This window comes from Vipera berus (assembly GCF_964194415.1).
Source record: "Vipera berus genome assembly, chromosome: Z".
NCBI lineage: Eukaryota > Metazoa > Chordata > Lepidosauria > Squamata > Viperidae > Vipera > Vipera berus.
Window position 1 is genome coordinate 36455520 of NC_138205.1, and position 24658 is coordinate 36480177.

At 38.8% G+C, this 24658-nt stretch overlaps 1 protein-coding gene across 2 annotated transcripts in view; it reads left to right on the plus strand.

The window, feature by feature from the left end:
* The window catches only part of ARHGAP23 (Rho GTPase activating protein 23), a 222761-nt gene that overhangs the window by 180126 nt on the left and 17977 nt on the right, over positions 1 to 24658 (plus strand). For both annotated transcript variants that reach the window (XM_081344832.1, XM_081344833.1), the window contains exons 13-20: positions 509 to 570; positions 1731 to 1858; positions 6116 to 6234; positions 6950 to 7105; positions 8432 to 8510; positions 10484 to 10557; positions 11779 to 11868; positions 13689 to 13814. In XM_081344832.1, the coding sequence (XP_081200958.1) occupies positions 509 to 570; positions 1731 to 1858; positions 6116 to 6234; positions 6950 to 7105; positions 8432 to 8510; positions 10484 to 10557; positions 11779 to 11868; positions 13689 to 13814 (834 nt within the window). The remainder of the gene's footprint in view (positions 1 to 508; positions 571 to 1730; positions 1859 to 6115; positions 6235 to 6949; positions 7106 to 8431; positions 8511 to 10483; positions 10558 to 11778; positions 11869 to 13688; positions 13815 to 24658) is intronic.

The following is a 24658-nucleotide window of genomic DNA, read 5'->3' on the forward strand; positions in this document are numbered from 1 at the left end:
GACACTTCCTTTCCAACAATGCTAAATAAGTTCCTACCTTTGTAGGAACATGGGTAACTACATGTTGTAGTTACCCATGTTCCTACATAAAGGTAGGAACTTATTTAGCATTATTGGACAGGAAGCGCCTGCAAATTATATATATAATTATTAATTATCTATATATCTATATCATATATAAAATTATTAATTATATATATATATTTATATAATTTTATATATAATTATAATTATATATAATTAGATAGATAGATATAGATATAGATATAGATACACACACACACACACACACACACGCACTAATTAAAGATCAGACTGTTGGAAGTGTCAGGAGTTTTCAATCAGTAATTCTAAAAACTTTTGATTTATTTTAACTTTTCCAAGAAACTGGAAAAAAAATTGTTTCAGTCAAATAGAAAAAACATTGAAATGAGAGTTTACCTGAGTTCTCATATCCCTTGTTTGTTTTTCTCCCTTCCCTTCTGTATTCTTTGTTTTTAATCACCAGGACCCTGGGTTTGCAAGCCAAGCACTGATCAATAAGAAACTAAATGATTACCGAAAAGTGAGGTAAATTACTTACCATCTTACTATCTTTCTCTTTGAGAATTAGCCCTCTTTCTGCTAAAAATTGAGTTTCATATTTCTTAGATGATAAAACCTGAGTCTGGTCTATTTCATTTGAAGAATTCAGGTTGCTGAATACACCTCAGATTAAAAATATTGCTATATACATTTTTATGTTTATTTATGTTATTTTATTTTATATCATGTCTTTATTATTTTTTATACACTCAAGGGAGCAGACATTATCTATTACTCCTTTTTCCTCCTATTTTCCCATAACAACTAAGTGACTGACCCAAAGTCACAGAGCTGGTTTGTATAGCTATAGTGGGGCTAGAACTTACAGTCTCCTAGTTTCTAATCTGATGCCTTAACCACTACACCAAATTGGTTTAGGGTGAAGTTGAAGCCCTTCTCAACCTGGTTTATAGAAGTGTTTTTGATTCAGGGATTTTTTTCTAAGATTATATTAAGCCTTGTTTGTAAAGTGAAGTTCACAAAGAACTTATACCTTATTACTAAAAGGCTTGATGTCTGGAAATTTATTTCAGGAAACTGAAAAATTAGAGAATGATATAATATAGATATATATATGGCAACCTTTAATTACTTAAAAGATAAATTCAGAACATCTCATATATTACCATTTTTAAATTATTACATTTTATAGTCTAAATATCTGGATGAAGGTCAGTTTGTGAAGGAACTCTAGATACAGTGTTCTCAGCAGTATATACAAGCATGAGGCTTCCCCTCCCCCCCAACTGGTAGGGTGGGATTCTTTTTTGAAAATAAATGGCATTTGGGAGCAGGATGTCTTAGCCTATAGCTTCCTTTTGCTCCTGCTTTTTTAATTTTAGTCTGAATTTATATGTGAACAGCAGTTGGGCACAAATTATAAACAACATGTAAAAACACTGTACCTATGGACCACCACCCCCAAAATTGAAACCACTTCTGTAATTTCTGCCCCCAGTCTTGACAGAGTAGTTTGGATTTCTGTATTAGCATTCCTAAACTACACTTCATTTCTTCAAGTTTTGCCATCAATCAAAGGGAGCCTTGAAAACCAAAGTCCTCTGTATTTATACATGCAGAATATGTAGGATAGGTTATTCCCGAGTTTTGAAGCAATTTCTTGCATGGTCTTTTTTTCCTTTCAGTTCCTCAGGGACCAAACCAGATTCTTCCCCCAAAGGACTTCGAGTGTCAGGGATGAAGTCAGAAGGGCAGAAGCAAACAGGAATAGCTCCACCCTACTCCCCACGGCAGGATGGAGTAACAGTAAAAGGTATGGAAGACTTGTGCAATTGTTCCAGAATGGGTGTGCTGTGAGAAATTGTCTATCTTGCAAATTACTATATAGACCCACTTTCCTACCATGACACTATGTAAATATGCTAAACTACAGCTTCCATTATCTCTAGCCAATACCCATTTCTGACATTTTGTACTCTGATCCTGCTTCCTAATTTCCTTATCATAATCTTATTATGCAATCATTTTTTTTTAAAAAAACTAATCTATTATTATGTGCCCAACCTACAAGTCTCACCTTTTTATTTATTTGTTAAATTTCTACACTGACCATTGTGTATGTGGTTTACTGCACATACATAATAAAACAATATAAACACACGACTAAAAGCATAGTTAAAAACAAAATTATGAACAGGGTTAAAATTTATAGGTTAAAAGTGAAAAACCAAAGCTAAAAAACTCAGAATGCTAAAATGTTAACAGAACAGAAGGAATACTCTCTATCCACAAACCATCCTCAGGGTTCCATAGATTCTTAGACTTCCATGGTAAATTGCAGAGCCAGTTTTTAATACTCTTCTAAACAAGCAGAAAAGTGGGTTGCTTGCCTCACCTTGAGGGTAAGATATTATGAAGAGTGGGGGCAAGTGCAGAGAAGGCCCTCCTCCTAGAACATACCAGTCAATACACATGCAGTGAATCCCATGAATTCTTTGATTGATGGGATTTGTAGCACGCCCTTCCTGCTTGACTGGATGGGATAAGTCAATTTAACCGGGACAAGACAGCTCTTCAGATACCCTGAACCCATGCCTAACATAACAACAACAACAACAACAACAACAACAACAACAACAACAACAACATCTTAAAGTCCAAACTCAATGGAGGAAATACCGTGAAGGCAATCAACACCTGGGCAATTCCAGTCATTAGATACACAGCTGGAATAATGGACTGGACTCAAGCAGAACTAAAAGCAATGGATAGAAAGACCAGAAAAATAATGACAATGAATCATGCCATTCATCCACGTAGTGGCATTGACAGACTTTATCTCCCAAGGCAAATAGGTGGATGTGGAATGCTGCAAGTACATCAGATGGTTGAAGAAGAAAAAATGGCTTTGGAAGAATATCTGAAGGACAATGATGAAGATGCACTGAAATTAGTATATCAGGAAGGCTTACTGACTACTGGAGAGACCAAACTGGCCTACAAGAAATACTAAATGAAGAACAGAATAGAGGCATGGGAAGACAAAGCACTACATAGACAGTACATTAAAAAATAGCTGGGGAAGCAGATAGCAGATAGCCTGGCAATGGCTAAGAGCAGGAAAGTTGAGGAAAGAGACCGAGGGACTAATTCTGGCTGCACAAGACCAAGCCTTAAGGACAAATGCATACAAAGTCAAAATTGAGAAGACAGTAACAGACAGTAAGAGCCGCCTATGCAAAGAAGCTGAAGAAACAGTGGACCACCTGGTAAGCTGCTGCAAGAAGATCACACAGACTGACTACAAGCAGCGGTATGACAAGGTAGCAACAATGGTGCATTGGAAGATCTGCAAGAAATATCATTTGCCTGTAAGCAAGAACTGGTGGGATCATAAAACAGAGAAAGTCATAGAAAATGATAAAGTTAAACTGCTCTGGGACTTCAGAATTCAAACAGACAAGCACCTGCAACATAATACCCTGGACTTAACAATTGTCGATAAGAAAGACAAAAAAGTCTGGATAGTGGACATGGCAGTGCCTGGAGACAGCAGAATAGACGAGAAAGAACTGGAGAAGATAACAAAGTACAAAGACCTACAAATAGAAATAGAAAGACTGTGGCAAAGGCAAGCAAGGGTAGTATCAATAGTAAAAGGCGCCTTGGGTGCAATCCCAAAACAACTGGAGCACCACTTGAACACCATTGGCATTGACAAATTTGCCATTAGTCAATTGTAAAAGGCGGCCTTACTAGGAACTGCTTCCATCCTGTGGCAATATTTATAATACCATCAAACATCCACATCTGCCTATCCCAGGTCCTTGGTAAGGACTCGATAGGTAGACAGAAATGCCAAATCCAGTCTGAACATCTGGCTGACTGTGCGATGATTAACAACAACAACAACAACAACAATAATGGTGGTGGTGATGATGATGATGTTGGAAGGGACCTTGGAGGTCATCGAGTCCAGCCACCTGCTCAGGCAGGAAACCTTATCCCATTTTAGACAAATGGTTGTCTAGTCTCTTCTTAAAAACTTCCAGTGTTGGAGCATTCACAGCTTCTGGAGGTAGTTGTTCCACTGGTTAATTGTTCTGTCAGGAAGTTTCTCCTTAGATCTAGGTTGCTTCTCTCTTTTGTTAGTTTCTATCCATTGCTTCTTGTCTTGCCTTCTGATGCTTTGGAGAATGCTGTAGCAATCCCTGAGATATTGGAACACTGCTATCATGTCACCCCTCACCCTTCTCTTTCTTAAACTAGACATACCCAATTCCAGCAACCGTTCCCTATATGTTTTAGCCTCCAGTCCCCCAATCATCTTTGTTGCTTTTCTCTGTACTCTTTCTAGAGTCTCAACATCTTTTTTACATTGTGGTGACCAAAACTGGATGCAATATTCCAGGTGTGGCCTTACCAAGGCATTGTAAAGTGGTATTAGTACTTCACGTGATCTTGATTCTATCCCTCTGTTAATGCAGCCTAGCACTGTGTTGGCTTTTTTGGCAGCTGCAGCACACTGCTGGCTCATATTGAAGTGATTGTCCACTAGGACTCTGAGATCCCTTTCACAGTTATTACTATTGAGCTTTAAAGTGATAACTCATTCCATGAATTGGATCAATTGAATTGTTCTTAAATAAGTACCAAATTTTGTTTATAAAACAAGAAACAACTATGAAAATGAATAGAATAGAATAGAATAGAATAGAATAGAATAGAATAGAATAGAATAGAATAGAATAGAATAGAATAGAATAGAATAGAATAGAGTAGAATTCTTTATTGGCATAAGCTCTCAGTGCACACACAAACCAAGTGATAAGTCATAGGTCATAAATAATAAGATACAATCATAAATCTTAAGATACAACAATAATTGATAAATCATAATATACCAATATGAGAAGGTAGTAGGAAAGATGAGAGGTGAGAAAGATTAGAATATGAGAAGGATGAGAAAATGACAAGGATAATAGCAATACAGCTACTACATGGGTAAATATTTTTAGGTCTAACACAGTGCTGTAGGAGTTAGATGTTTAGCAGAGGGATCAAAACTACTAGAGAGCATTTTACTGATGCTGCCATTGGCAGCGGCATCTTGAGGCAGATTCCAAAATCCAGCATTGATTCAAAGCCACAGTTATATCATAATGGATTCTGCTGGAGACTTGGATTCAAGTCTCTTCAACTAAGGATTTGCATGATGATCTCAGAGAATCATTTGCAGTTTTGTGTCTCCATTTTTGTGAATTTACTTTTTTAACAGTTTCTTTTATTACTGACATAAAAATGCATAGCATAAATTCCTCATGATAGCTTTAATAATGTTCCAAGTAGCACCCTGTACTATGCACTCTTCTTCCCATCTGAATCTGTTCTGTAAAGATGAGTTCAAATACATGGATATTCATGTGATGACTTTTTGGAGACCAAGCAAGGACACAATGGATTTGGCTGATTTGACTGAGGTGCATGCACATTGGAATCTGATATCAACAGAGATAAAGGTGCTAGAGATATGGGATAAAATCTTTTTGGGGTATCTTTTCAGTACAGAATTACTTTAAAAGTACTTTATTCTCCAGGTTTTATAAACAGTTTGCAGTCTTGATGTTATACTTTTTAAATTGGTTTTGAGATTATTTTTCATTTTAATATCTGATTTGAGTATATGCGTATTAATTTTTGTTCATCATAAATCTGGAATTCATATCCTCTGTAGGGCATGTTATGAATTCTATAAAATAAAATGCTGTTTCTTTCTCATCTCACATTATTTCTCCTCATAATATCTGGACTGCATAATTTCTTCTGTCATCAATATTTTTGCTATATTTTCCCTCTTTCTATTTTGATATTTCTGCTTCAAAATATTCATCCTTAATTTGCTTATATCATAGGAACATGATAAAGAAATGTTATCACCAAGTAGCCTTTTGCCATTGAACACTTTTTCATAAAGTTGACATTAGATACCTCTTTGACTGATCTTTTATTTTTCTCTACCATTTCTATTTCTCAGTTAATGGTCTTCTCTTTTTCTCCCTTTTCTGTCCAGATGACAGTGTTCCCCAGAAAGCTCCTTGGGGTATCAACTTAATGAAGAAGAGCAAGAAACCTGTTCCAAGAGCTTTTGGTATAAGGTTAGAAGACTGCCAGCCAGCTCCTGACAACAAGGTAGTCTCTTTTCAGCTCTGCTAGGTCTTTTATGCTGCATAAGAAAAGAACAGTGTCTTGGGAACTTTGTTAAGGGAAAACTGTTATCACTTCAATAATCTGCCACAGGATCTAATTTGTGAGCCTTCTCCGTAGAACCTAATTACAGCTTAGCCTGTTTTCTTGGTTTAGTAAATATGTAGGAAAGTGTATGCAGGGAAAGAGATTTATGTTGAATTGGGAAATGGGGAAGGGGCAGTAAAGGAAATTGAGTTTTGATCTAATAGGAAGAACTGGATTGTCAGATATAGTGTTAGTTCTTGAGAAACGGGTCATATTTCCACATAACATGTTCCTAAATGGAAAGATGGAAGATAGTGTTAGCAAAATTAAGATGGCTTGAGTTCTGATTGGAGCATAATATTGTTTGTCATTTCTTTGGAAATGTGAAACTCATTTCTGAATTTCATTCCCACTTAAAAGACAAGAATCCAAACTTTGAACGTGGAGATTTCATTAGTGTTCAGATCTAGAAGCTGCTCCATATAGTACATAGCTTTGAATTCTGGTAAAAGAAATGTCCTTGAAATCCAAAAGATAATATTATATATGATATATCTTTGGGGCTAGTCATTTGGTTTAGGCTTCAAATTGCTTCTAACTCACAAAAAAGGAACTTACATTTTTAAGGTGTCCAGCCCTGGTACCAGTGTCTTCATCCTCTTGCCTTCCACAGAAAATCCCCCTGATTGTGGAAGCCTGTTGCAAAGTAGTAGAAGACAAAGGTTTGGAATACATGGGCATCTATCGAGTCCCAGGGAACAATGCTGTGGTATCCAGCCTACAAGAACAATTAAACAAAGGGGCAGCAGAAATCAACTTGCAAGATGAGGTGAGAATAAGATTGCTTAGCTCACAGTCTGCTCTCTTCACTTCTATTGAAATAATACCCCAGTACCTATTAGATAGTACTGACACCTAGCTGTCATTTACTTAAAGTACATGTGTTTACATATGAGGCATGTGTATGTATTGTCTTGGGTTAGTTGCAGAACATCCAAAGCCAGTCCACAGTGGCCTTTCTAATACAAGAAATGAGACCAGTTATCTAGCAGGATATCATAAAAAATACTGGATAAGGTATGATGTGATATCTTCATTCTGATTTGAGCTTTAGTTACTTTCTTAGGCAAATAGTTATTTGAATCACACCCCACAGTTGAATTTACCAGCTTTGCGATTTATTTATCCACAGCATGGTAGTCTCATATTATGAGCAGGTAGCCTGAAAATTGAATTAATATGGAGGTGGCTGCTGTATTGATGGCAGACTCTACCTCCCCCCTTGCTCTATGAACTCCACCCATCCATCTTTTGTTATTATATAGAGGTATTCTCCTTGTTTTATTTTTTGTAATTTTGTTGTTTTATTGTTTTGTTTACACTTCATTCAGTTTTATTATTGTAAGGCATCTAGAATAGCTCCACTGTGAGATAGGTGGCAAATAAATTTGATAAATAAAAATGAATAAATAATACAAATACTAATAATATTTGTTATCTTGTCTTAGCATTTTATCAATCTTAATCTCATTATTAATAGTGTGAAGAAAATATCACTCTCCTGTTATTAGGAGTTCTTGCAAGGATTATAAAAGCAAACATATCTGAATTATTTTGAGCACTTTAAATAGTTTGTACTCCAAATCTTCTGGATTGGAGCTTTCATCTCCTGGGTCAGTTTGGCAACAGGAGTTCTTGCTCAAAACAATGGAAGTTTAGAATTTTAATGCATCAAGTTCATACAAGATTATGAAAGAATAAATATCATTATTCAAGTCTTTATGAAAGAATAAATATCATTATTCCTTCTATTAGTCTTGTGTGCAGACACAGAGGAAGAAGGGAATAGGCTTCTTCTAGTAGAAGACCACCAATATACTTGCAGTTGCAAATGCATAAATGCAATTTCCTATCATAACTTACCAATCTGATTAGAAAAAGTAGATGAAGCCAGTGGAGAATGTTGGTTGCTCTGGCCATGGTCACTTGCCTTCTTTAAAAATCTTGGAAAAATCAACAGTGCAGTTTTTTTAAAAAAAGTTTGATCTCAACATGCTTTACAGTGTTTGGGAAATGTAAAAATGTTTCATATAATAATAAATGGAAATCAAAATTGAAATAAGTGTCAAAGAACCTTTCCATTTTCCACTCCCAGAGATGGCAAGACTTGAATGTTATCTGCAGCCTCTTGAAGTCCTTCTTTCGGAAGCTCCCAGAGCCACTGTTTACCGATGGTGAGTGATGGAAGCTTACTATCCCTTGGCTGCTTTACCAGTCAGGATAACAACATGATTTTTCCCAGAAATTCAGATAGGAAATATGAACCTTTGGTTTCTAAGGGACTCTGTATGATCTTTTTCTGGCTTGATTATATTGGTTTTGGGGCATGGTTTCTCTCTTGCTCAGGCCATAGCTGGTAAATCACATTTGTCTAAGAAGTGTAGAGATTGGTATTACAAAATCACTCAGGGTTCAGTTTTACTTTCATTTTTTCAACGACTGAGAGAAAAGGAACTGATTCAAGCTTTTTGGGGAGGGGTGTCAAACTCGCAATGTCACATGATGTGTCACGACATATCGCGACTTTTTTTCGCCATTGCTGGCAGTGGGGTGGGCACAGTTTCGCTATGATGCATCCAGACCATGGGCCGGCAGTTTTGACACCCTTGTTTTAGGGCCTGAGTTCCAATTGGAATGTGATTGTGGGAAGTGGGGGAAAACTCTTTACTTCTGTGGTAACTTGTTATTGTCGTATGCAGTTCTCACAGCTGCACATTGCATGCTTCAACTGTGGTAATAATACCACAACATATATTACCACATTACCGCATGGTAATATGTGTTGTGTGCTGAGGTAAGGACTATTTCATCCGATTATTTCAGAAGAAGATGGAGGCTAGAAAATAATGTCATGGGTAATTATGGCACAGTGGGAGGTTGATTAAACCATAGACAGTGGCAAGACATCAAGAAGAGAAGGTGATTTCTCACTCCTGGAATTCTTTAGGTAATACTTTTGCTGCTTGCAGAAATGTAGAAAAAATCTAGTTTGTTTCAAAGGAAATAAAGAATTTCCAAATGCAGATCTCTAAGCAGCCCTGGGTTTAGCAGAGATAGAGAAAGCATAGTTTAATTTCAGGAGGGAAGAAATCAAATGTTTTAGCCAGGCAAGTTGTAAAGTTCTCCAGAAGCCTGCTAGAATTATCTTTTCCCAAACTAGTAACACTGAAATTTTCCCAATTCGTCTCCTGTCTCCAGGTCTTGAAAGAAACTCCTGCACTCTTTGACCTTTTTCAGATCTATTCACTACAATCTGTAAATGAGGTTTTGTTAAGAAAAGAAGCTGCACGTTCCTAATGTTCAACTAAAAACTCTAGTTGGTGAAAATACATGGCAATACATGTTTATTTCACTTGCTTTCTATTTACATCAGGTCACTGATGAATTCAAATAGTCAATTGCAGGCACACCATTTTTTTTCCAGGCTGAGAATAGTATGAGGTCTATGAAGCTGTGCTGGATGAATCCAGTCCATTGTTGGATACAGTCACGGAAGAGAATAGGATGTGGCAAGAAAAAAATATATAAATTAAAGAAATTCAGCTAATACATGTTTTTCACAAGCAACCAAAACCTTGGGGAGGTCAGGGTGTGTCTCATGTTTTAAATTTCTAAATAACTAAGAAGCAGTTACCTTACAATAGCTTTTCCTTTCAGATATGTCAGATTATATAGGTCCCATAACTTATAGATAACAGATAATTAAACCAGATTTATTTTTTAATCTCATCTTTCCTGTGGAAAGTGTTTGAAATCACATCTGATATTTCAGAAATTTGTTTATTCCCCCAACCCCCAAATACTATGCTGTAATTTTTCATGGCTATGATAAGAGTGAATGTTGTATCCCCCAAAATTAACCGTCAAGTGTCTTCCGAATTATTCCTACCACTTAAATCTAACAAAGAAATTAAATAAATCAAAATTTATAAATAAATTAGAATTTCAGATTTCAGAAATTAAGTTAGTAAGTAAACTGAGGAATTAGCAGCTCTAGATACCTTAACTCCCAATCCCAAAGCTGAAATTAGATTGTAAAAATGAATTGTCTTTCAAGACATATTTTGAATCTCGTTCTCATTTGTTCTGAACTACTCAATTTGTTTTGTCCTGATACCACAAATCACAAATGTTTTTCTTTTTCAAGATAAGTACAATGACTTTATTGAAGCCAACCGGATTGAAGATGCCAGTGAAAGGATGAAGACCTTACGCAAACTGGTATGCCCCTGGAAATTCCTGCTTTCTTTTTCCTTGGAGAACTATATGGGGAAATACGAACATTTGGCCTCTGCTTTGCAAGGAAAGGCTGCAGTTTTGTGATAGAACACTTGTTTATTTTGAGGAGATGGAGAGTATCCAGGATAGGATAATTGAGCCTATCCTGTATGCTTTCTGCACTCCCAAAAAGGAACAATCTTCATAATGAAAAGTAACACTTCCTTTTATGCTGAAGATTCAGTCTCTAACATTTTTAACTGGCCAAGAGATAGATTTTCATCAGAAGTCTTTCTCAGCCACTGAAGATTATATTTAGCTTACTATATCTAGGCAGTTAGTGCAACTTCTGACCAACAATACATCAGCTTCATTGAACACAACTAGACCATAGAATACTTGCTTTGAATCCTGATGTCTCTCACACTGTGCAATTTTAAGCAAGAAAGTGTAGAGAATGACTCAGATTGCTCAATTATGTTATTTTGTGAAAGATTAATCTTGAACCTATAAAAGAGAAAAGATATGTGAAAATACAAACCAGCCTCCTGTAGGACAGAATGGGCTTGTAATATGCTGGCTTGATGCAGATCTATAAACCGGTTCTTTTATTGTATATATCATTGCCAAGCATACTTCCCCTTTCCTTCTTTCCTCTCTTCCTATGTATTAACACTCACTGTATCATTACTGCTAGCCTGGCAATTCCTTTATATATCTTTTGAAGTTTTTATACTTTATTTTCTTAAGAATTGAGAACTGAAGCGTTCTTCATTCAGCTGAAAACCGTCTGCGTAACTAAAATAAGCTTGAGGTGGGAATGTCACACAACATTAATGAAAGGAATAGTAGGCAGTACCAAGGCAAGAAAAACATACTTTACCTAAGGAACAGAGAACATGTACTATTAGAAAACATTATCTAGCCATATCATAGTGCAGGACATATGAAGATACGTATTATTGGTATGCTTTAAACGTTCTTGTAAGAGTTAATATACATTATGAAAGAACAGTGGAATTCTAGAGCTGACATGTTCCTATGGTACCACTCCTTTTGTGCCAATTTTTAAAAAGCAAAATAATGGATTGCTCTTATAAAAACTAAACTAGAGAAAGAGAGAGAAATTGGAATAGGATCTTACATCAGTCATAAAATGAGACAAATAAATACTCCTGATTGATTTTTTTGTATTTATATATATTTATTCCACTTCTGATTCAGATCCGGGATTTACCAGCCCATTATTATGAGACTCTTAAGTTCCTGGTGGAACACCTCAAGACAATTGCAGATCATTCTGAAAAGAATAAGGTAATGTTTGCTCACTACACCTGCCTTCCCTTCCCTGTCCAGTGACTTGTGTATAGTATGAATATTCAGCTGTTCCATGGAAAGGAGGATTAAGGGGTTACATGATCTAGTAAATGGAATTTTTAGTTTGATTGTGGGATGCAACTCTTCAACACTAATATTTTACCTGGGAATTTATCAGCTTTATCTTTCAAAATACTGTTCACCAATCTGATTCTCTCTCAATGTGCTAAAGCTCTAATGATTTCCAATCATTGGAATAAATGCTGGGGATGATAGACATAACAATCTAATATGTCTGGAGTTCACCAATGAAGAAAGCTGTGCTAGTTCTGTATCCTGAACTCCTGGAACATATTTCCCAGGCAAAAGAAAGGCTATGGAATTTGTGGATTAGGGTTAGGAAAAGCTTTCTGTAATGGATTGTCAAGGATCACTTCTTGAATATCCATTAGAGTGGAAACCTTTTTCCAAGAATTTAACATTGAAAGGATTTTGCTTTAGTAGCAAGAATGAACAATTCTGCCTCAGAAGGAAATGTCCCTCCCTCTCTTCCTTCCTTGATTGCTATCTTAATTTAAGTAGTCTGTAACACAAATGGACAGTTGTGGCCTTGAAGAAATTTATTTCCTTCCTTCCTTCCTTCCTTCCTTCCTTCCTTCCCTCCCTCCCTCCCTCCCTCCCTCCCTCCCTTTCCCCATCTTAATTAATCTTCAGAATAATATAATATAATTCCAAAGAGACTTTTAAAAAAAGAGATTTAACATCAATACTTAGCATATGAATCAATGACCAATAACTGAATTCCATATATAATTTAAGTCAATTGTTTCTTAAAAGTCCTCCTTTTTGTATTTCCTTGTAATATGTACTTCTAGCTAAGAAGCACAAGAATCTTTTACCCATTTATTATTTTCGTGAATGGATTACCAATTGATTTTATAATTTATAGATTGAACCAGTATTCACATTATATAATATTTTTGCTGTTTATTTGAGCAAAGAAATAAGTTCTTAAACTTATAGTTAATTTTTGTTTTGTTCAGAGTTGAAGATAAACTCATCCAATGAAGATTTTTTTCAATCTTGTCATTTGGAAGGTCTCTAATAGCTTTGAATGGTTAATAGGCAATTTCTGAAAGTGATTAGAAAGTGAGATTTGCAAATTTATTGTCTTTTACAAGGAACAGCTGCCATTGCAAGAAATATCGCTAATCCCTTGGAAGTCCCCAGAATTTACCTTTCTCTTTACCCAGCAAAAGATTTTAGGAATGGTCTAAGCAGAGTTTGAACCTTGTTGACGTGGGTTTAAATAAAATCTTCCCCTATTGTACTTTGATGAACTCCCATATGGTGTTTTAGGATTGAATGATTTTGTTTGTAGTCCTTATATAAAAAACAATTTCTAGACTCCCAGTTTGCTCCCTTCCTTATTGGACTCCACAAAGAGACATCTGTAGTGAAAGGGTTGTATAAATAACACACTTTCTAATTCCCCCATTGTATTAGGAGAATATGAAATGAGTGTGCTAATTTCAACATCCCTTCCTGCTATATGAACCCTGCTCTGCTTGTTTGTGTCCTGTGGAATTTAGAAATTTGACTTCCCTGAAACTAAATTGCCCTTGAAGCCAGCTCTTTGCTGTATTTGAAGCAATTCTTTGGATGGGGTGCATGAAAAAAATCATAGGGCTTTCTCAGAGCTCAAAGCAGACAGGCTAATGTGACATGAATGCATGGATAAGATGTACAACTTCACTCCAGCCTTTCTGACAACTGTTCATCTTATAGAAACAAAAATGCAATGGATTGTATTGCAGATGGAGCCGCGGAATCTTGCCTTGGTGTTTGGTCCCACCCTAGTTCGAACGTCGGAGGATAACATGACTGACATGGTGACACATATGCCTGATCGCTATAAAATTGTGGAGACCCTCATACAACACGTAAGGAGCAAGGAGGGTTTCGATCTAGGATCTAAATAATGGACACTTTAGAGGGGTCTGATTTTACACACACACACACACACACACACACACACACCAGTAATTATGCATATGAGTTATTTTTAAAATTGTCTTCAGAAATCCTTGCTTGATGTCCTCATCAAACGTATCATCAAATGAATCCCAGGTATTTGTTGGGAAGGTTCTCAATTTGGGGAAAATTGCTTTATAGAAGGAATGGAGAATGTGTTAACTGCTAGATATTACTGAATGACAAGTATCAGCAGCCGTATTTGTAATTCAGGAGGATCTGGACAGCCACACTTTCCCCATTTCTGTTTTAAATAAATTAAGGTCAATAATAGTACTAAAGAGTCAAAGCAAAACAAAATAGTAAGAACCTTTATTAGAATATTAATTCTGCTAATTAGTAGCACCCAGTTCTTTATTTAACAATGTGCAAACCTTTTACCTTGAATTGTAGTGTTCAGTTATACAATTGATTGCTAATAGGTCAAAGGATTTCTGTTTTTAGATAATAATTTTGAAAACCCTTTCTATTGTTTTAGAGTTGTAATATATTTCAGTAATCCCCAGTGATATTTAGGGGAGAAGATGAGAATTTATTTACTATGCCTATGTCAGAACATGCACAGTGTTATTGCATGAAATAACCGAGGAGTAAACGCAGTAAACAGTGGTCTATATTAAATGGTGGTTTATCTTACACTATCTACAATATCATACACCAGGAACAATATACATACATGTGCTAATACAGCAGGATCCAACACACCACAGTTACAGCAGGAAACGGAAGAAAGAGAATACATCAGCGGAGCCTTCCCTTTATACAAAGGCTCTTAAAGAGACACAGACCCTGCGGAATCATTCCCATCATTACTTCTTACATCTTACATTACATAAACTGATTAGCTCTTAAATCATTAGCTTGACACTCCTCCTATTTAAAGCTAAACAGCTGTTAACCCAAATGCTGCTATACACTCTTGATGCTTGCCTGCATTTAAAGGCTTACTCAACATATCGGCTATATTGTTGTGAGTGGAACAATGCTGTAAATTTATCAGTTTATCTTTTACAGCCTCCCTGCTCTGACGTTACAATATTTTATATCTACATGTTTGCTTCTGCTTCCAATACATTCTCCCATTGCCATCTTTATACGTGCAATATTGTCCTCAAGTATTGGCACAGCTTCTTTCACATCAATACGTACATCTCTTAGTAATTTGGCATACCAGGTTAATTCAGAACATGCTTCAGACAATGCTATAAATTCAGCTTCAGTACTTGACAGTGCTACTGAAGGTTGTTTTCTGGATTTCCATCCAATTACAGTGCCAGCAAACAAACCCTGTGTTTGACTTTCTGTCATGCATATCACTGGACGAAGGGAACTTGATGCTGGCAGCAGGTGTTCCCTCAAATTTAGGCAATAATAACATCTCTTGGTAATTACGGGATTCATACTATACGCTCTAACCCCACTTGCTGAGAACCAATCAGGAGGTACATCTTTATTGCTACATTCAGACCTCCTCGGTATCATCTGTTCCTGTGTTTCTGTTACTTCTCTCTTTACCTCAGGTCTATCCTCTTCTATTCCTACTATTTCTGACCTGCTATTCTGTTCTTCCTTCATTGGGCTTTGTGTAGTCTCTTCTTCCTGAGAACTAGCGCTACATGTTGGCATGAATATTTTAGTGTTAGTATGCACCCTGTCCCAATTGTTTTGTTCTGCAAAACTAGCAGACCTTGAAATCACAACCTTCTTTGTTCCATCCGTGAATCTATATCGTTTGGAACCTGGCTCATATCCAACAAACCTAAGTTTCTTGGCCTTTTTCTGTCCTTTCCTTCTGGTGCTTTTGGGAATATGTACCCAGGCATAACTGCCAAATGTCCTTAGATGAGCCAGTGAAGGTTTCCTTCCATATAACAGGTAATATGGAGTTTCATTGATAGCAACACTCCATACCCTATTTACTAGATAGTTGGCTGTTTTCATGGCTTCCCCCCAGTATGTTTTACTCATTCCTCCATCTGTCAGCAGTGAGTCTTTCATGGTTTGCAATACGCCATTCCTCCGTTCAGCCACACCATTTTCTGCTGACGAGTTTGGATTCATACATCTATGCTTTATGGCTACGTTCCTCAGCCACTTTTGGAAGTTGTCAGACATGAACTCTGTTCCCCTGTCTGTTTGCAGGTGGCATACTTTATGGCCATATCTTCACTCTACAAAGTTCACCCATTGCCTGAATGTTGTAGGACTTCTGTTTTGCTTTTTAATAAATAGGAAAACCCATATCTAGTGTAGTCATCTATTAAGACTAGTACGTACCTAGCTCCACCTAGAGAGGATGCCATAGGACTAATTAAATCAGTGTGCACTGTCGTGGAAAAAAAGCCAATGAAAAGAACACAAGACAGCAACACAAAACAATAATTCTTACTTTAAGATTCAGAGTCTTATTTTGCCAATAATTTGGAACATAGCAAGCATAATAACACAATATCACCTACATTAATAACCCATTGCAATGTGGTCCACTGGTATAGCAAATTCCAAAGGACAGCTATAGGCCAATGGCAAATCAATCAGGTCCAGACTCAACTCTTTATACCCTTTCTCATTCTAAGACTGTGGTCAGATGGTTCACTGACTTCTGCTGACTTCTGCTGACTTCTTACTGACCTGCTGCTGACCTTCTGCTGAACATAACTTTCCACATACACCCATGTCCATTGGAACCCACATCTATCAGCTACTTTCAGTTCCCTATTTCTTACTGTTCCAGACTTTATGTTCTAAATATATTTGAAACAAGCAAGCTTAGCAAAATTATATTAAGTAAAGTACAATTGCAAACTGCAAAATTAAGCATAGCACAGACTTTGGTTCAATACGTTGTCCATGAGGCCTGATTTAGTTCACCTGGGCCTAAACCTTGCATAAAAGCACAATGGCCAATTTTTTCATTTTCTGCTGTCCCCATTTCTTGTCCATAATGACAACACAAAACATAAGCAAAAAGATACAATTAGAGGGATTCTGGGGTAAAGGGTCTACAATAGTTTCATAGGGGCATGTAAAGAAAGTATTTTATTGGGAAACACACACAACCTTAGCAGGTTTAAGACTCATAATTAAAGAATATAAATGCCAATAAACAACAACATAACTATAGTCCATATAGCAGGCATGAGGCATTTTCCTGATGCAGATCATTTCCTTCATGTGCCTCTGGGCTTCCATTGTGTTGGAAAAGGTGGTCAAGGCAGGCAGAACCCAGACAACTGAAGAACTTCACATCACCTTCCTCAAAGGGAGGTGTATTGGAGTTCACTTCTTGGTGGTGTTGTCTGGGCTGGAGATTGTATGCTGGTGGGGAGCAGAGGTTGCTAGCACTTGCTCTCCTGTGGGGCAAAGCTTCAGTCTTTGCCTAGGTGCAGCCAGGTGATTGGGGCTGGATGTTTTCCTTGTCTGGGGCTGGTACGTTCTTGCAATGCAAAACATGCACCCAGGAAGCCAGCTCTTGACACTTTACAGTGGTCTGGAATGGTCCCTTTCAATGAGGAGCTAAACATTTTTTTTTATTTTTTTTGCTGAAACACTTTAGTCAGAACCTGATCACCAATCTTCAAGGCATAACAAAGATGTAGTGGTTCCTTGGGTGGAGCAGTCCTCAGGGAAGCTGAAATATCTCAAAGAAAACCTTTATAGGTGGGAAAAGGGGAAGGGGAAGAAGGTAGAAGGAGAGGGAGGGGAGGATATTGTGACAGGAGCAGGGTTGCTTGCCACTGGCATGACTTGCACTGGTCTCCTGTGAATGACAGTCTGCGAAAGCAATGATGAAAACTTCCCAGTAGTCCAACATTGCATCCTTTGACATGTGAATGTCTTGTAGAGAAGCTGACAGTCTCATAAACCTCTTTGTCACACACACGCAAAATAGACTCAGAATAACAGATTTCCCCCCCCCCCTCACTTTACAAGTTTACTTCTCCTTTTTCTAAGTTTTTCTTTTGCCATACGTGAACCATGACCAAGTTTTTGGTAGCATAGCATAAGCATTCTAACTTCATCTTTGTACTTCCTCTACTTGTAGTTTTGGCTGATATTCAACTGCTAGCTGCCTACCTAATATTAAAGCAGCTTGAAATTTTCCATTTAGCATATATTAAGCACTTACTTTAAAGCAGTAACAATTCCATGTTCTATTAAGTGTGCTTTCTTAAAATCGTACTTCAGTTTGCAATGTAATAATTTTAGCGCACTGATGTTCAATTTCCTAACTCGTACTGCAGTGTTCAAATAGCACATTTCCCCCCTTTACTTAGGAAAGCAGTTTAATGTTTTAACCAAGCAAAAATTAAATTGAACAGAAACCGCGCCCCCTTTTCGCGCCCCCTTTTCTTTCCTGCCTCTCCTTCACTCTTTCAAGGCAGAAAGTCCCCAAGCAAAAAGAAAGAAACAGCAACTAGCAAAGGAGATGGAAATGTTGTAAAAATGTTTAAAAGATTACACAGAAATTTCAAATGAATGGAGGCAGCGTCTGAGTCAGTGGGTTTTGCTTCTAAAGCAGACATGTCAAACACAAGGCCCGGGGGCCGGATCCGGCCCGCGAAATGGTTTCATGCGGCCCGCAAAGCCATCCTGGAAACAGTGAGGGAACGGCCCCCACTGCCTTGGCCCTGGCCCAGAGACCCTCCTTCTGCCAGAGACCCTCAGATCTGTCCCACTCCTGCCCAGGCCCCCATAGGCGCCCTTGATGCCAATGATGTAGAGCTGGCCACGCCCACCCAGCAGGCCATACACACTCTAGCCACGCCCACCCAGTAGGCCACGCCCACCCTGGCCATACCCACCCGGCCCCCTGAGGGCAACCACAATGCTGATGCGGCCCTCAATCAAATTGAGTTTGACACCCCTGTTCTAAAGCTTCTGAGATATTTATGTGGGGCTGAAAGGCATGAAAGCAGAGTTCCCTTTTCCTCCTTCCTTTCATGAGCTCCTCTCCCACAGAATTTTTCCAAGAATCCTTCTTCATTTCTTTTTCTCATATCCTTGCAAACACATACTACTGCCTTCCCACTTACTTCATAACAATCTACAACTTACTGTTTCTTTCATGGCTTGGGGGTTACATAACATTTACCCAAAAAACTGGGGAACTGGGGGGGGTGCATAAAAGATAAAATTGGGGGGGGAAAGAAAAGGCAAAATATAAAAAAGACAGCATTTGTGAATACACGAATGAGCAAGGAATAATGACCTGCTCAATCAGGCTAACATGCTTGTGGTTACATTTTTATTTTTTCTCTCAACCATGCATTCATCTATCAATTCAATCACTTTCTCCGTCATACGTCTCTCTACACGCACTCTAATCATGGTCGAGGGCAGGATCTCATGTTTGTTTCTTTGTCCCTTTGTTCCTCTCTCTGTTCTTTTACTCCCCCCAAAAAAATCCCTATTTGTTCTCTCCTCTAAGACAGTCTGGGAACCCAACCATCCACGGGCAACAGAAGGGAGCTGAACCTTGCCAATATAGGCAGTCCTCATGTATGGAAGAGGTCCATCCCCTCTTCATCAGTAAAACTGACAGCAGCAATAGAGAAATAACATGCTACCTCAGAAAAAAAAAGCCAACCCTTATCTATGGGAAAGGTAGAAGGCACAAAAATTGATGGCAATCAACAACGGAACATATCATCCCAGCAAACAAGCTGACCCTTTATCTACAGAGAAGGTAGCACCAATGTTAGTTACTAACAAACAACACTGTCCCATCAAAGAAGCTGGCCCTTATCTACGAAAAAGGCAGTGTTCACCATTAGCTAAAGGGCTGACACAACTGCAAAAACACAAAAGATGCATAAAAGAATGTACACGTATAATAGAAAAAAGAAAAAACTTTAGGCAACAGTGGGTGTCACTTAGGCCCCAAAACAGAAAAAAAATCAGGAAGCAAACAAATTTAATACAGGAAAAAAAATCAATGACAGATGCAAGATATGGAAAGAAACCACAAACCACCGGAATACAATGCTAAAAAACAGTTTCATAACTTCAAAAAATACCCATAATAATGCACGAAACCAAAACTTTTATTCAAGTGCCCACAACAACTCTGTCATAATTTCTAGTCTTGAATAAAATAGCACAACTACTAAATTTAACAAACAATTAAAACACTATTTCTTTTTTCATGTACACAAAAAAGAAATCCAAATGGACAATATCAGCTAGGGGTGAAAATAAAAACAACATACCTTCACCTTCACACAACTTAAATAATGTTGTGACTCAGGGTCAGCCTGTGGGTCCGACAGCCGGCTCCGATGTATCGGAGGACTCAGATGTGGGGGAGGAGGGAAACGAACCGGCTGATGATGATTTGGAGACTTTGCAGAGTCCTCAGCCGGGAACCTCTGCTCAGCTGTGTGAGCCCGAGAGTGCGGAGGATGATGACCCACAGCTGGCCCTGTTCAAGGACGCCCGACGCAGGAGGCAGTCGAGCAGGGACAAACAAAGGAAGGCTATGGGACTCCTCGGGAGGAGGCACAGGGAGACCACGCCCTGAGCTCTCTATAAAAGGAGTGTTTGGGGAGGGGCTGGTTGCTGAAAGCAACTCTTTTGCTTGAGAAGATAAGCTCTTGTGTGTTTACTATTAAATCTTGGCAGAAGCCTTTTAGCCTTGGACGCTTTCCAGTCTCTTCTTTTGATTAGGGGTGCGAGAAGAGGGCTGGTTCAGAACAAATAAAAACCCAAAGTACAAACTTAGAAATGGCAATCTCAGAGTTCAATCTGCAAATCACCAGCAACTGGAAAAATGACATAAACATGTTTTCTACCAAGCGTCGTTGATGAGGGAGCAAAAAACCCCTCATAAATGAGGCTGCCAGAGATAACCCATGAGAGCACGACTCTCGCCCAGAGGCGCAACCTCTAATCAATACAAGGGATTGATCAATTCCCAGGACAGTCAACCCTTCACCCGGTCCCAGTCACGGGACCAGCTCCGACTGTTTTGCCGGTGAAGTATGACACCTTCCCACAATCAGTCTGTCTCCAAAGCAAGTACGGTTGTGACTTTTCCCTAGCTGTCAGATTAGGAGGACAGGCTTAACTAACTAACTAAATCACAACAATTTCCCTGTCTACCCTAAGGTCCCAAGGAAAGGGGCCTTTTTCTTACCTCTGATCCAAAGTAGATTGTGAGTGCTCGGAGAGAGCAGGCTGGTTACCTGTGGCCCAAAACTAGGAAGCAGTCAGAAATCCTAGCTGGACAGCAGGTCTCTTACAGCAACCGTCTCTTCCTGGCCAACGCACCAAAACTGTAGTGGAAAAAAACCCAGTGAGAAGAACACAAGACAGCAATACAAAACAATAATTCTTACTTTAAGATTCAGAGGCTTATTTTGCTAATAAACTGCAAAATTAAGCATAGCACAGACTTTGGTTCAATACTTTGTCCATGAGGCCTGATTTAGTTCACCTGGGCCTAAACCTTGCATAAAATATTTTCGTTTTCCACAGCACTAACTGTAAAACTCTGTTTGTTTGTCTTGAGCTTTTCTTACTTACAGGATACACTCTGGACTTTTACTCCTTACAAACAGTGCAATCTAAATATGTGTTGCATTGCTTAATGTGTAGTCCTTCCGCTAGGTCTGGCATCCTTGGCCGCACTCTAAAACTTGCATAAAGGTATGCAGTTATCATGCTTGGGAGTGTTTGTAAGTGTTCGTGCACATCCATCCTGCTTCTTTCCTAACACGTATAAATTATCCAGCTTAACACCTTGTGCACAAATCCTCCCACCTTTCCTTATGGTGTATTGACCCTTTGCAAACAGTACCTCATACCCCATATTATCCAAGCTCAAAATACTGAGCAAATTATGGTCTACCTCTGGTACATATAATACATTATCCAATGTTTCTCCAATATCAGGTACATAAACTTTACTTTCCCCTTTAACAGCAGACTTGTCCATTTGCCAAGCTAACAAATGTTTCTTTAGCTGGTCTTAGGTTTGAAAACATTTATGGGTCATTTGCAGTATGCTGACTTGCCCCACTGTCCAACAGCCAAATGTTTTTTTCAATTAATGTTGCTGCCAGGGAAAATGTCGATTGTATAGCTCTACAACCTTGCTTCGGTGCTCTTCTGTTTTTCCTCTCAGGCCAGTGTCTCTGTTGATGCTCTGTAGAACCACACGTGAAGCAGTGTTTTACCATGCAAATGTTCTCGGCTGCTCTACTGGGATCTTTAGACGTTGCAGTTTTAGGCCTTGTCCGTGCATTGTCACCCCCTCTATGCTGCCTTTCCAGCCATTTCTGTTCCTCCTCCAACAACTGGCCAGTCAAATAACTCATGGTTATGTCCCTCTCTTGCATGGACTCTAAACTGGTTGCTAGGATATCCCATGAACTGTCCAATGAACTGAGCACCATGTATACCTTGTGTGCCTCAGTAGAAGTCATTCCTCTTTCTTCTAACTCTAGGAATGTCTTTCTCATGGACTGCAAATGAGTAGACATTCTCTCTCCCAGTTTCAGCTGGGCCTTATATAGCTTTCTTATCAGCATTACTTTGCTGCTCACAGTCTCTCTCACGTACACACAGGCAAAGCTTCCCAGCACTGTTTAGCAGACTGGAGACCCTCACGGGTTTTCAGCTGACCAATGCTTTCTCATTCTTTCTCCAGTCCTCATCATCCAGGGCGGATCAGCAACTATTATCAACAACTCCTCCCTTTGCAGGTACATCTCCATTTTCAGACACCAGGAGAGATAGTTTGTCTCATTCAGAAGAGATCCTATGAAAGCTTCTCCCACTACGCTGACACAGTCCATGTTGCTTGCTACCACCACAAACCACCACAAGCCACAAGCCTTAACTCTTCTGGCTCTGGGTCAAGCTCTCACTGGGTTTCTCCTCTCTCTGGGCCCATAAACTGCCAAAGCATGAACAGTCTTTTTGCACGAGATAACCCAGGAGTAAACACGGTAAACAGTGGTCTATATTAAATGGCGGTTTATCTTACACTATCTACAATATCATGCACCAGGAACAATATACTTTGTTGTTGTTGTTAGTTGCGAAGTCGTGTCCGACCCATCGTGACCCCATGGACAATGTTTCTCCAGGCCTTTGTGTCCTCTACCTTCTTCTGGAGTCCATTTAAGCTCACGCCTACTGCTTCAGTGACTCCATCCAGCCACCTCATTCTCTGATCCACCTCATTCACCTCATTCTCTGATTCTTCTTCTATTGCCCTCAATCTTTCCCAGCATTAGGCTCTTCTCCAGTGAGTCCTTCCTTCTCATTAGGTGGCCAAAGTGAGTTTCAACTTCAGAATCTGGCCTTCTAAAGAGCAGTCAGGGTTGATCTCCTCTGGGACTGACCGGTTTGATTGCCTTGCAGTCCAAGGGACTCGCAGGAGTCTTCTCCAGCACCGTAGTACAAAGGCCTCAATTCTTTGGTGCTCAGCCTTTCTTATGTTCCAACTTTCACAGCCATACATTGCAACTGGAAAGACCATAGCCTTGACTATATGCAGTTTTGTTGGCAGGGTTATGTCTCTGCTTTTTAGTGTGCTGTCTAGATGGCTTTCCTCCCAGGAGCAAGCATCTTTTAATTTCTTGGTTGCAGTCCCCATATGTGATGATCTTGGAGCCCAGGAAAATAAAATCTGTCACTACCTCCATTTCTTCCCCATCTATTTGCCAGGAACTGAGAGGGCCGGATGCCATGATCTTGGTTTTCTTAATGTTTAGTTTCAACCCAACTTTTGCACTCTCCTTCTTCACCCGCAGCAAGAAGCTCTTTAGTTCCTCTTCACTTTCTGCCATTAGAGTGGTATCATCTGCATATCTTAGGTTGTTGATATTTCTCCCGGCAATCTTAATTCCAACTTTTGATTCATCTAGCCCTGCCTTTCTCATGATGTGCTCTTCATATAAGTTAAATAGGCAGGGCAACAGTATACAGCCTTGCCAGACTCCTTTCCCAATTTTGAACCAATCAGTGGTTCCGTGTCCAGTTCTCACTGTTGCTTCTTGACCCGCATATAGGTTTCTCAAGAGACAAATAAGATGGTCTGGTACTCCCATCTCTTTAAGAACTTGCCACAGTTTGTTGTGATCCACACAATCAAAGGCTTTAGCATAGTCAATGAAGCAGAAGTAGATATTTTTCTTGAACTCCCTAGCTTTCTCCATGATCCAGCGTATGTTGGCAATTTGATCTCTAGTTCCTCTGCCTCTTCAAAATCCTGCCTGTTCTTCTGATAGTTCTTGATCCACATACTGCTGGAATCTAGCTTGTAGGATTTTAAGCATAACTTTACTAGCATGTAAAATGGGTGCAATGGTGTGATAGTTTGAACATTCTTTGGCACTGCCTTTCTTTGGAATTGGAATGTAAACTGATCTTTTCCAATCCTGTGGCCACTGTTGAGTTTTCCAAATTTGTTGGCAAATTGAGTGTAGCACTTTTACTGCATCGTCTTTTAAGAATTTGAATAGCTCAGCTGGAATACTGTCACCTCCACTAGCTTTGTTGTTGCTCAGCTTTCCTAAGGCCCACTTCACCTCACATTCTGGCTCGAGGTCAGTGACCACCTCATCGTGGTTATCAGGAATGTTAAGCTTGTTCTTGTATAGTTCTTCTGTGTAATTTTGCAACCTCTTCCTAATCTCTTCTGACTCTGTTAGGTCTCTGCCATTTTGGTCTTTTATCATGCCCATATTTGCATGAAATGTTCCCTTCATCTCTCCAATTTTCTTGACGAGATCTCTGGTCC